General features: G+C 49.5%; 1 protein-coding gene across 21 annotated transcripts in view; it reads right to left on the bottom strand.

The window, feature by feature from the left end:
* Positions 1-12,524, bottom strand: part of AFAP1L2 (actin filament associated protein 1 like 2) — a 97,225-nt gene that overhangs the window by 39,964 nt on the left and 44,737 nt on the right. For all 21 annotated transcript variants that reach the window (XM_070632283.1, XM_070632351.1, XM_070632311.1 and 18 more), the window contains one exon: positions 863-991. Coding sequence is in view for 11 of the 21 variants with exons in the window: in XM_070632230.1 (XP_070488331.1) it covers positions 863-991 (129 nt within the window). In the remaining 10 variants the exon portion in view is untranslated. The remainder of the gene's footprint in view (positions 1-862; positions 992-12,524) is intronic.

The following is a 12,524-nucleotide window of genomic DNA, read 5'->3' as shown; positions in this document are numbered from 1 at the left end:
TATACAATTGTCAAAACTCATGGAATTGAATTCTTAAGATCTGTGTACTTGCTTTTATATCAAATCTACCTCAATAAAAAAGATAGAAAAACTATCAACTCAGGGTTCTGTGATTTACAAAGTCTTAAAACTACATTTTCCTGTCTTCCCTTGGGCTGTATGACATTGGGTAAGTAATTTAAACTCTCCAGGCCTCAGTTTCCTCATCGGTAATAAGAACACCAACCTCACAGGGGCATATTGAAGATGAAACAAGTTGATAGGCGTGCAAGTGGGAAGTGCCCGATTAAACGTTCGTTATTATTATAACAGTCATTGTCCCTTCTCTACTTTCAACCAGTATGGAAAAGTGCTTTGGAAACTCTGTTTAAAACCTCACTCCTGGGTTGCTGTGTTGAGTGTAAAGAGATTTCTGAGGCTCCTGTTCACATCACATCCCTCTGCCCTATTCCTACGGGCTGAACTGGGTCCCTCTCAAATTCATACGCTGAGTCCTAAGCCTCAGTATCTCAGACTGAGACTGTATCTGAAGACAGGGTCTTTACAATAAATGAGGCCACAGGGGTGGGCCCTAATGCAACATGACCAGTGTCCTTATAAGAGGGGACTTGGACACAGATGAGCACACAGAGGGAAGACCATGTGAAGACGGCCATCTACCAGCCAAGGAGAGAGGCCTCAGAAGGAACCAGCCCTGCCGACACCTTGATCTCAGATCTCTGGCCTCCAGGACTGTGAGAAAATAAATGTCTGTTATCTAAGCCAACCAGTCGGTGGGCCTTTGCTACGGTAGCCTAGTACATAACTAACCATCTTTCTGCTGCCACGGGGTCCGCTCTAAGGACCCTGGGGCCATACTTACTGCTGCTCTTGGTGTAAAGCCGGAGGAGCTCAGCCAGGCCACTCTTCTTCACCTCGGCTGTGCTGCTCAGATTCTCCTGGTCAAGAATCTTGAGGAAGTCGTCCAGCTCTGTCAGCAGCTGCTCTAGGGCTAGAAACAGAAACCAGAAAAACCCTTTACAGTGGCTGCCTCTCTCCATAGGCCCAGCTCACATGTACCTCCGAATCCCACAGCATCCCACCATGGATCCACTGGTCCCAAGGCGGGGTTTTGGGGTGAGGCCTGGCAGCACATGGGGGGCTCAGCCAAAATGTGGGCCTCCCAGTGTCAAGGAGGAGGAAACAGGCCCTTGCCTTGGAGATGGACGACCTGGGCCGAAACTGCAGGGCTACCATCTGCTGGAGTGACAGTGGCCAAGGTGGCCCATTCAAACCCATCAGGCCATGGGAGTCTGCAAATAGGATTTTCTTCCTCAATAAAGGTCAATCAAAACAGCACAGGGTCTGGAGAACCTGACCACAGATCAAACCCACAACCATCAAAAGAAATGCTGTGGTTGACCCAGTTGTTAATCCTTTCCCCAAGGATGGGGAAACACCAAGTCACCCCACGGAGCTGAAACAGTGATTGTTCTGTTCCCACAGAAATATGGACAACCCATCAAAAGCCACGCTGAGGCAAACAAAACCTTCCCCTGAGTTTCTTCGATGATTGAGTCACCTCAATGGCCACCGAGTCCAGCATCACTCCCAAGCTGGTTCAGGGCTCTGGGGCTACACATCCAGACATCAAATATGGCTCTCTCAAGGACAATCAGGATAAAAAGCACTCACCAATTTCTAGTTGGAACCACCTTGCAGAAATGCTAATGCAGAGGGCAATAGCCTAGGAGCAGGGCATTCATACTATTGTTTGTGTTATTGTTGAGCTAAGTCTCTATTAAGAACAGGACATCACATTTGCTGATGGCTTCCTCATCTTTGCTCTCCCACCCCGCTGGCTCTCCAGAACATGTTCAGTAATGGCAGCTGGCTCCTTGAGGTTCTAACCAGTGTTTTCCAGCCCTGGTTTTGCATTGGAATCACCTGAAGAGCTATTAAAATTCCTGATGCCCGAGCCACACCCCGGACTGATGATACAGAATCTCTGGAAGTGGAACCCAGGAATCAGTAGTTCTTAAACCTTGTCAAGTGATTCCAAAGTGCAGCCAACACTGACAACCAAGGGTCTAAACCCAGTGCCAGCTCCTGAGGCCCCTGCTCCCGAAGACAGCAGCCAAGAAATTTGGACTTGCCCTGTATCACCTGCTGCAGGAATTCTGAGCAGTTATGGATCTCTCCAAGCTCATTTCCTTATCCATAAAGTGGAGAAAAACATGTGGGCCCCGCCCATCTCAAGAGGTTGTTGTAAATGACAGAAAATCTGTGAAGCTCTTTACAAACTGTGCTTGTGAAATGCTACACTAACCACACAAAGAGTGTTGTCATCATCCTCTCTTCTCACCCTGATTTTTCTTCTCGCCCTTGTGGCATCATTAGTTATTTCTTGTTCTCCACCAACGGCATTCATCTCTAAGCTCCCCTTTAGAGAAAAAACAAAACTTGCAATGTGACATTTCCCACCGTACCACATACGGGAGAGGAGGGAAAGGAAGGTCACCTCCTCTGAGAAGCCTTCCCTGACCATTCTTCTAAGAAGATATTTCTTCTTATTTTCTAACTCAGCATCTAACTCCTGCCTTCATAGCCCAGACCACAACTTATTAACAATATGAATATAAAATATTTTTTAAATAAAATTTAAAAGTGAGTAAAATCAGTGAATAATGGTTTTATTTATTTTGCTCATTTTTAAATTGTATTTTTGTCTTTCTCACCCTAGTCTAGTCTGTTAGGCTTAGTGAGAGTTGGGACCAGATCTGTCTTAGATCTTTGGCACCTCATACGGTTATAAGTGTTGAGTGAACATTTATGGAATGAATCAGTAAATGAATGGATAAATTTCTTAGGCACCTACTAGTTCACAACTCTAAGAGGTAAGCATCATTATGCCCATTCTGCAGATGTGGACCTAGTGGCCCAGAAAAGGCCCATACGGTCCCACATGACCCATGGCAGAGAGCTGGGTTTGCTGTCTGACTCCAAGGCTGAGCTCTTGGCAACACCCCACCCAATACCTCCATGTAGGGCCTTCTTCCAGTCTCCCCTAAAGGCCTGGCTCCCCAGAACTGAACTCTAGATTATTCCCTAACCCCCTCATTAGACAAGAAGGCCTCACGCTCCCCTGGTTCTAAGGGAGGGCCCAGGGCCTGTTTCTGTTCAAACACCCCCTTGAATCTTAGTGCGAAAGTAGCCTATGAGCTCTATTCCTGCAAAACCAAACTCCCCGGAATGAATACTGCCATTGATGGTGGGAGAGTTGGAGGAGGGGACGGTGGGGTGGTGGTGAGGGTTTGTTATTTCAGAAGAAAGCAGTGAAGCGAGTACCCGCGCACATTACTGTCATAGCAAACACTGGGGTTAGCCAGCTCGCTCAGATGCAGGGGGCACTGCCTCTCGTAGGTCAGAGCGCTCTCTCCCCAGTAGGGGTATTCCTGAAAGAACCTGCCAAAGCTGGAGAACAGGGAAACCTCCTCCCCTGTTCAGTGTCCCGCTAAAGGATGAAGAACCAAGCAGGTTGCAGAGAGGGCTATGTGTCCACAACCCTCTGGCTTGTTGAAAGCAACTGGAGGTGAAATGCAGCCAACGGCCCCAATGCTGCCTGTCATAAGGGCACCAGCAAGAGCTCCCAGAGCCCACGGATGAGTAAGAATCGGGTGAGACACCATGGTGTGCCCAGCACCCGGCCGGGCCCTCAGCCTGAACTTACTGGGAAATTAAAAAGGAGATCAGGATGCCGGGGTCCCTGCCTTTTTGGAAGCTCATTGGCAGGACTAGACCAGCAGAGGTGAAGCAATTTACAGACCAAGATACATCACCAAAAGCAGGTGATACCAACTTCAAGTGTGACAGGAGATCAGACAAGAGCCTGGAAGGCTTCTGGGAAGATGGGGCAGCTGGGGAAGGACTTAGGTGGTTTTCTGCTTTGTTTTGTTTTGTTTTTAATAGCTAGTGATGAGCTTCCTGCTGGCTGCAGGAACTCAACAGGCTAAAGAGCCATGAGCTTAAAGAAGCCACATCAGGAAAAACAAAGCATAAATATCAGGAAAATGACACTGAGCCTCGAACTCAGCTCCAGTGCATAAGGAAAAGTGAAAGGCTGAAAGGCTGCATTTTCCTGACCTTCTGAACTTCCAAGGCTGTCCCACTGCTACTGCTTCTGAACAAAACACAGAAAAGGAAAAAGCACGAAAACTGAAAGCGTCTCTTCACATCCACATCCTCAGCTCCTCCCAAAAGCAGCCCTGATTCCTGGAAAACAGGCTTTGTTTATTTTCACGTGAGCAAATACGTACAAAGGCCAAGGGTGAAAAGCGTGCCTGGCTCTGGGGAGACAAAGGTGACCCAGGTTCAGAGAGGGCGGCCCAGTGGATACACAGGGTGAGAACAGAAGGAATTCAGGAATGTCTCCAAGGACCAGGAATGCAACGAGGAAAGAGACGAACTCTGGGGTTATCAGGGGGAGGAATTTATAAGCTGGTCATTGAGGAATGAACAGGAGCTCACCAGGAAGGGGCAGAGGCATTTCAAGGGGATGAGATGCTCAGAAGACTCAAGGACTGAAAGCACACGGGGTGTTTAAGAAACCATGAGTAGCTCTGCGTATCAGGGGCACATGCAGCATGGGGGTAGGGTGGGCTGGGCCTGAAAGGGGAGAAGGTGGGCTCTGAGGCCAGAATTGTGGGATCAGATCATGTGGGCAAATCATGAGAGTTTTACAGTCTTTGCTAAGGCATTAGTGCTTATCCTGCAGGGCCTCTGGGCAATGTGGTGGGGAAGGCCATGCAGGCTGTTCTTCAAGCAGGCTAGAGATAGAATAACTCTGTCAACAGTGGGGAGGAGGATGGGAGGGAACCAGGGGACCAGGAGGGGAGGCTGGTTAGATAACTGCATTAGTACAGATGAGAATGATGAGGATGCGAGCTACCCCAGCAGCCAGGGGCCATGCAGGGCACTGCACCCCCACCACTTCCAATTCTCACAACCACCCTGCAAGTGCACAGTGTGGGAATGGGCTCCTGAGGCTGAATTATGACCTAACTCGGTCACATTGGTAGTAGCGGCACTGGGGCTCACACCCAAGTATATCCAAATCCAAAGTATTTGCTGTGTCTGTCCGTTGCCTGTAGCCATCCCCAAGAAGCAGAGAGGTTTGCCTGGACCATGGCCTCTGCCTTCCATTCCACTGAACTCCACAATGGATGGAGAGAAGGGGTTGGACTCGAGATGTGCGACAAGTAGAAGCAACGGGACCTGGTGATAATCCCATCAGATGTAGGGACCCTAAGAGAAGATGCCCCTGGGTGGCTGAGAGATGCAGAATGACATCAGACACACAGGCTTGAGGACATTGCAGTGAACTGGGCAGCTGTCATCTCTGCCATCAGGGAACTGAAGGACCAGGCAGATGAGTGGGGGAAGCACTAAGAAAGCAGAGAGACCCTCCTTTCCTCTAAACAGCTGCATTAGGTGAACACTAAGCACCAGGGTTGAAGAAACGCAGGACAGAGAACGAGAGAGGGTCACAAAGCTCAGAACGTCATTTCCCTTCCCCTCTGGATCTGCGTCGTCCTTCAAGGCCCATCCAGGCCCCTTCTCTACAGAGCCACCCATGACCAGCGGCACCCGGCTCTTCTGCCAGCTTCTGCCTGCCTAGATTCCTTACTGTCAAAGCCAGTTGTTCCCAGTTATCTCTGTGTGTGCCAAGTCTATATCTCGGGCTAGGCAAGAGCTCTTCCTGCTCAAAGGTCAGCCTTTGTAGGTTTGGGCCTCTGATGAGGCACTAAACACAGTGGAGGCCAATGATTCTCCTGGATCACACCCTCTGGGATCCTGCTACAGGCTCTTGGAAATAATCAACAAAAGCAAGACCCCAATTTGCGTCAACCCTGGTGATATTTTTCAACCGTCCAAGCTCAGAGGGGCAGGCAATCCCTCAGAGGAATGTGGCTATTTCATTGAGGCTCTGGAAGGAGCTCATCCCATTTCCCTTCCCCCTACCCTGCCCCACGCTTCTCATTTTGGTCCCTTCCTCGTCCTCCAGTGGAGGGAGGGAAAAATAAGTGGGCTGTTCTTTCTGGAAACTGTAGGCCCTTGTGCGGGCTTTCCATCCCGGCTCTGTTAAAGTTCAGAGTTCTCTGCTCAGGGTCTGACAAATCATCAATAAGATTCTTGTTCAGGACTTCCAAGGCCCACGCAGAGCTGGACTTCAACTGCTCGATTCATCGCCCTCGGCCATGGCAAAGCTCTGCCTCCAGATGACCTCCTCCCCCGGTTTTTCTCCTCTCAAGGCAGCCTTGCTTTTTGGTCACTAGGTTCCCAACCATAAACATCTTCCCGACGTGCCAAGAAAGCTTCTCCTCATGGTTCCCCTGCTGTTTTATGCACACATTTTTATTTATTCAGCTGCATTTGCTGAAGACCCACGATGGAGCATGATTTTCCTTCCAAACATGAAACTAAGCAGACATCTTCTTTTAAATACGACGTGCATCACCCCCTCCACCCCAGTGGTTCCCAAGATCAAGCCACGGAGCAGCTTATCCACATGAACCTGACTGCTGGGGACCCACCAAAGTCACCAACGGGGTGGAAGTTTCTGTACATCATGTAGATGCAATGAAGGATGGAATGGTGAGTAGATTCCTCCTGAACAGAGAGCATCCTCGAGTTCTCAAGAATGAGCTTTTGGAAAACATGCCCCTTCACTCTACCTAAGAAGGAGACATCAGGCCAAAGCCGCCTTTCTTTAAAAACGTCAAATATGGACCTAGCCTTTACCAAACTCCTGCTTTGTAACTGGCACGTTAATAGGAAGTGGGTTTTTACGGGTTTTTTTGTGGTGGTAATACACATATGACATAGAATTTACCATTTTAACCACTTTAAAGTTTACAGTGCAGTGGCATTGAGTACACTCATAAGGTTATACAACCACCATCACGCACCATCTCATTCTAGAACTTTTGAACCCCCTGAAACAGAAACTCATTGAGGCAGTCAATCCCCATGCCCTCCTCCCCGGATCTGTGGCAACCACAAATCTGCTTTCTATCTCTATGGACTTGCCAGTTCTGGATATTTCATATAAATGGAATCATATAATATGTGGCCTTTTGCGTCTGGCTTCTTTCACTTAGCAGAACGATTTCAAGGTTCACCCGTGTTGGAGCTTGGATCAGTACTCCCTTCCTTCCTACGGCCAAATAATGTGCCATTGTATGGATGGACCGCATTCTGCTGACCCATTCATCAGTAATGAGGAAGTGAGTTTTTCTACACAAAAAAATTTTTTAATTGGGGTATAATTTACATACAGTAACATCCTGTTTTCACTGTACAGTTCTAGTATTTTGACCAACACACTCAGTTAGGGAAACTATCACCACAATCAAGGTACAGAACATTTCCATCACCCAAAAAAGGTTCTTTTGTGCCCTTTTACAGGTGGCTCCTTGCCCCCTCCCAGGCCCTGGCAACCTGTACAGCCTTTGGAGTCTGACTCCTTTAACTTAACATAAGGCATCTGAGATTCATCCATGTTGGTCCACGGATGAGAATTTGTTCCTTTTGATTGCTGTGTGGATTTCCATTGGATGGATGGAGGAAACCCATACGTCTGCATAGATCCATCTATCTCCTCTGCTGGGTGCTGCTGCACAGACACAGCAGGTTTCTGTGTCCCCACACCAGTCTGTCATGCTCTTGAAAGCGTCTTCCTGCCGACATTACAGGACACGCCTGCTTTCAGTACACGTAACAGAGGACCACACAGGGGCATGCGTACAACAGGTAAAGCAGTGCTTCTCAGCAATGGCTGCACACTGGAATCACCCAGGGAGTTCAAAAACTTCCTGATGCCTGGGTCTGCCCCCCAGAGATCCTGCTGTAATTGCCCTAGGTGTGGTCTGGGCCGCAGGAGTTTTCAAAGCTTCCCAGGCGATGCTAATGTGCAGCCAAGTTAATGAACCGAGATAAAGGTGTGATTACTGCTTCATGAAAAACTTGTTTTCTTTACAAAATTATAAGATTCCTTTAAAAATAAATTTTCATAGTGCTTCTACATGACTCAATTCTGATTTTACATTTAGAACTTTCTAGGTTCATGCCTGTAAAGTCAGATACACTTGAAAATACCATCCCCGTCCCCCCTAAAGTCCTTTCCCTTCTAGACAGAAAGGAGGCAAGGACCAAGATGTCTATAGGTTTACACATCACTGGACTCAGTTCTTCATCTGCTTAAACAAGTGGAAGCTTCTATCACTGACAATCAGCCCCACCAAAGATGTGCAGGCTACCCCTCCAGCAGGCTGTCGTTGATCCTGCCTGCTTGGACCCCAGGAGACTGAGCCAGAAATGTAAATAACTTTCTCCAGTATAAATACTCCAGGAGTTTTTCTTTATCTCCATCTCCCAGCAATGGCGTAGGGGGAGAGGGTTTTGCTTCACTTACCAGCGCTGTCAATGTGCTGCTCCCTGCCAAGCCTGACCTTCAAGGTCAGCTTGTCATCATTTTTGCAAGATCTGCTTTTTCTCACCTATCTTGGGGTCTCATCACTTAAAACACTTTCCCCAAGAAGAGGCCGCCCTCCGCATTCCCAGATGAGCTGCGCGGGCTGAAGAGATGGGACAGATGCTTTGCTGCGGCTTGCACTACTGGAAAAACAACTTGAGTTGCTCACTGGTGACCTCTCAAACGGAACAAACCTCCCCCCAAGAGCAGAATTCCAACCCCAGCTACGGAGCCAGCTGGAACCAGAGCTGCTCAGAGAGGGCCCTTTGGAAATTCATACAGTAACAGCCGAAGACGTCAAACCAAGCACAGCACAGCGAGGCAGGGAGGCCCGAGGCCAGCCCAGAAGCATGTGGGCCAGATTACCTGGTGATTCTCCCGTCTTCTCCCATCTTTATTGTTTTCTATTTGTCCCATGAATGCAAGTCCTTGGTCCCCAATGAACTTGAAAGCTTTGTGTAGGTAGGGACCTCATCTTCTGGTTTGGTTTCCCCACTGTGCCTAAAACAGTGCTTTGTTCAAAAGCAGTGCTTGGAAAACATCTGCTGAGCATAAGGCTTCCGGACATACACACACACAGCCTCGTGAAAGCTCCTCCTGAATTGTTTCCTACTAAAAGGGTCTGGGCTGGTCTGTCCGGTTGGCCCAGGCAAAGGGCTCACCAGTCCCTGGCCACAATTCCAGTCCCCACCTAGGCCAGTTAACATCTCTGGAATGACCACCCAGAGGCAGCCTCTGGCAGCTAATGGGGCTGAGAGCACATGAGGCTTCTCACTCCTGGACGGTGCTCTGGTGGGAAAACCTTCTCAAGGGCGCAGGTGGGAAGGGCATGCAGGCTGCTCCCCTCGAGACCAGGAACCCAGGGCCAGAGGAGCTCAACCCCCAGGGCATGCCAGCAGTTCAGGGGGGGCACACGAAGGCAGCGGCAGGACACCCAGGTTCTAGCAGCCACCAGGGTCCAGGCCAGACAAAGAGGCTTTGGAGCCCAGGAGGCCTTTGTTCCCAGGCCCAGTTGGGACATTCCTTAAATGCAATCTGCCAGAAGAGTGGCTTCATTCAGACTCGGCGGAGGCCAGTTATGCGGGTGGGAGGCACAGAGGTTCCGCTGGGTGGCTCCCTGCGTGGCAAGTCGACAACTGGCACAGACCATTTGAGTCTCTGAACCAGAGGCTGTCGGGGTCACTCAAGTTCACACTGGAAGTTTGGGAAGTACTGTGTCTGATAGAAAGAAAAGAAGGCTGTAAAAGAACAGTGGTTCTCTCTCGGTGGAGGGGTACAGGAAATTGTTCATTCCTTCTTCACGGCCTCCTCTATTCCTCAAGACAGAAGAGCAGTGGGTTCTTAAACAGAAAAGATACCCCTGCAGCAGCCGCTACACTTTGAGTTTTGGCTGCAAATGTGGGCTTGTCCCTGTTCACTTGCTATTTGTATTAGAGAAAAAGGACACAAACTAAAGATGTATGGAAAGAAAAAAATCACCCTACCATTCAGATTTCCTGTTTCTTTCCAGCATTTGGCAAAAGTAATGAAACCCCACTGGAATGGTGTGCTGGTGGAGGGGGGGGCCTCTTCATCCTGTTCAGGCCTCTGCCCCCAAGGAGGTCAAAATCAGCCCCAGCAATCCAAAACCACCACCACCCTGACCTTAGAGTCAGCTGGCAGGAGGCTGTCCCCAGCCCGACTCAGTGCCCACCGGCCCATACAGGCAGGAGCCCCTCCTTGAGGCTCCAAGGAAGCTGGGCCGGAGAACAAAGCACCCCCAGCCTCCTTGTCTGGCCTGGCCCCTGGTGGCTGCTAGAACCTGGGGTTCCTTGCTCCTGCCTTCACACTCCCCCTGAACCGCTAGAGTGTCCTGCGGAGGAGGGGTCATGCGCCTCTTGGCCTGGGTTCCTGGTCCAGAGGGAGGAGTGTCCTCCATGCCCTTCCCACTTGCGCCAAGTTCCACGTTCGAACTGCCTAAATCTTAATTCCAAATCTTGGCTCACTCTTGGCTCCACCACAGACTGGCTGGGTGGCCTTGGGGAGCTTGGTTAACTTCTCTGTGCCTCAGTTTCCTCATTTGTAAAATAGGATTAATAATAGTACCTACGTCATAGGTTTAGTGTAAAGATCACAAAATAATCCCATCAAGTGCATATACTGAGTTAAGTGGTAGCTGCTAAATAAAACCTAAATTCCTACTATAAGATGGATACAGAAAACCCTCCATAAACATACACCCCCCACACACACAACACATGCACACGTACATTATAATTTTAGTAGGACAGCTTCCAAAAAGCAATTGGAAATGTCCTTGCTTGATTTTGCAGGACTCCTAAACGCTGTGCGGGCAGAAAGGCGGCGGGGGCAGTCGAGGGGGAATCCGGGTCAAGCCCCTCTGGGGAATCACCTTCCTAGAAATACACAATGCTGAGAAGAGACAAGTGAAGGTTTTCAATCTCCCTATAGCTCCGCAGCCCAGGTCTCAACAGGTTAAAACTGACACCAGAAGTCAGCAGAGTCAGCGCCAGGCTGTGATTTGAGAGGTGGCCCCTAGCTGCTGTCCTTCTTTTCCACCCTCGGAAAAAGGGTCTAACCCCTGTCCCCACAGCATCACCTCTGCCTGCCTTGACAGCCAACCTTGCCAATGTTCCTTTGGGCAAAGAGTACAACACAATCAGAAATGTTGCCTCAGCAGGGATAACCCGTGAGTGTGTGCAGTGGCTCCTGTTGCTTTTCCCCCTTCCCCAGAATGCGCTCGACCTTTCTTATTTGTACCCAGTTCCCCTTTGGGAAACCTCTTTACTCAACTGAATTTGTGGTTTGGCTGAGACTAGAACCCTCACCCCTGACTCCACGGGCAGCCACATGACATTGGACCAGGCCAAACAGAGCATCTCAGCCCCTCCCCCCAGCTACAGTAACTAGCTTAGGGATGGCCTCGTGACCAGAGCTAAGCCAATGAGCATCGGCCTTGGGACTCTTCCTGGAACTGCTCGGAAGTGCCCGTCTCCTTCCTCAGGGTCTCCGAGCTGCTAGAGTGTCAGCCCAAGACCGCTGTGGCCATCTCTGGGAACAGCCTACCTGAGAAGGAAAACAGAGTCTGGAGATTCTGACAACACTTCAGCCCCGACTCAAACTAGACTTCCCCTAAGCCATTCAGTTATGTGTGGCCAAGACATCCCATTTTTTGATTAAGCTAGACTGGTCTGGCTCTCCTTTGCTTGCAAATGGAGAGAAAACTACCACAGCACATTTTTGACCCTGGGGTCTGGGCCTGGCAGTCTGCATATACAATTTCAGGTCATCCTGTGAGGCAGGCATGACCGTCCCCATGTCATGGAGGGGAGATCTGAGGCCCAAGGAGGGCCACACTGTAAATATCAGAGCTCAGAATCAACAGGTCCTTCTGGCTCCAAGCCTAGAGTTTATGCCATTAAACTGAGTCCACTTTACACTAAAGATTCGCTTATTAGAATAGATAGTCCAGAAAGTAGAATTCAAAAAACGTACTTACGAAAGCAAAGTGTGGGGAAAGATTCAGGAAAAAAAAAGCACCTTGAGAAGCCTGAGATAAAATGTCACCAAGGCCTGGGGTGAGCACAGAGGACAAATGAGCAGAGGGCAGTGAGGACAAACTTCTGCCAGCCTTAGGAATAACATAGGAGTGGAAACTGAAAGGGCAATTCCAAAGGCCCCTGGGGGAGAAGCAAAGCGGGGCATGACACCTGGGGCAATGGAAGGATCTGAGCGGAGACCTTTACTTATGTCAGGCAGTGCTGATGGATTTCAAGACAGTTGAGCCCCCCAGGGCAGCCTGATGCAAGAGCAAGAACGGAAGCTGCAAGTCTTGGCTCAGGAAGCAAAACAGGTGGGAGAGAATGCCATCCCGAAACCTCCACGCCTGACTGCCCAGTGCCAGGGGCCAGGCTGGCAGAACGAGACAGCTGACGAAATGGCTGGGGTGTGACTGTTAAGTTGTGGGAGAGCACAAGAAAAGGGTCTGCCTAAAATGGTCCTTAATATTAGG

The sequence above is a fragment of the Equus przewalskii genome, chromosome 1 (genome assembly GCF_037783145.1).
Source record: "Equus przewalskii isolate Varuska chromosome 1, EquPr2, whole genome shotgun sequence".
NCBI classification, from domain to species: Eukaryota; Metazoa; Chordata; class Mammalia; order Perissodactyla; family Equidae; genus Equus; species Equus przewalskii.
The sequence above is the reverse complement of the archived record's forward strand: the minus strand, read 5'-3'. Positions and strand labels throughout refer to the sequence as shown.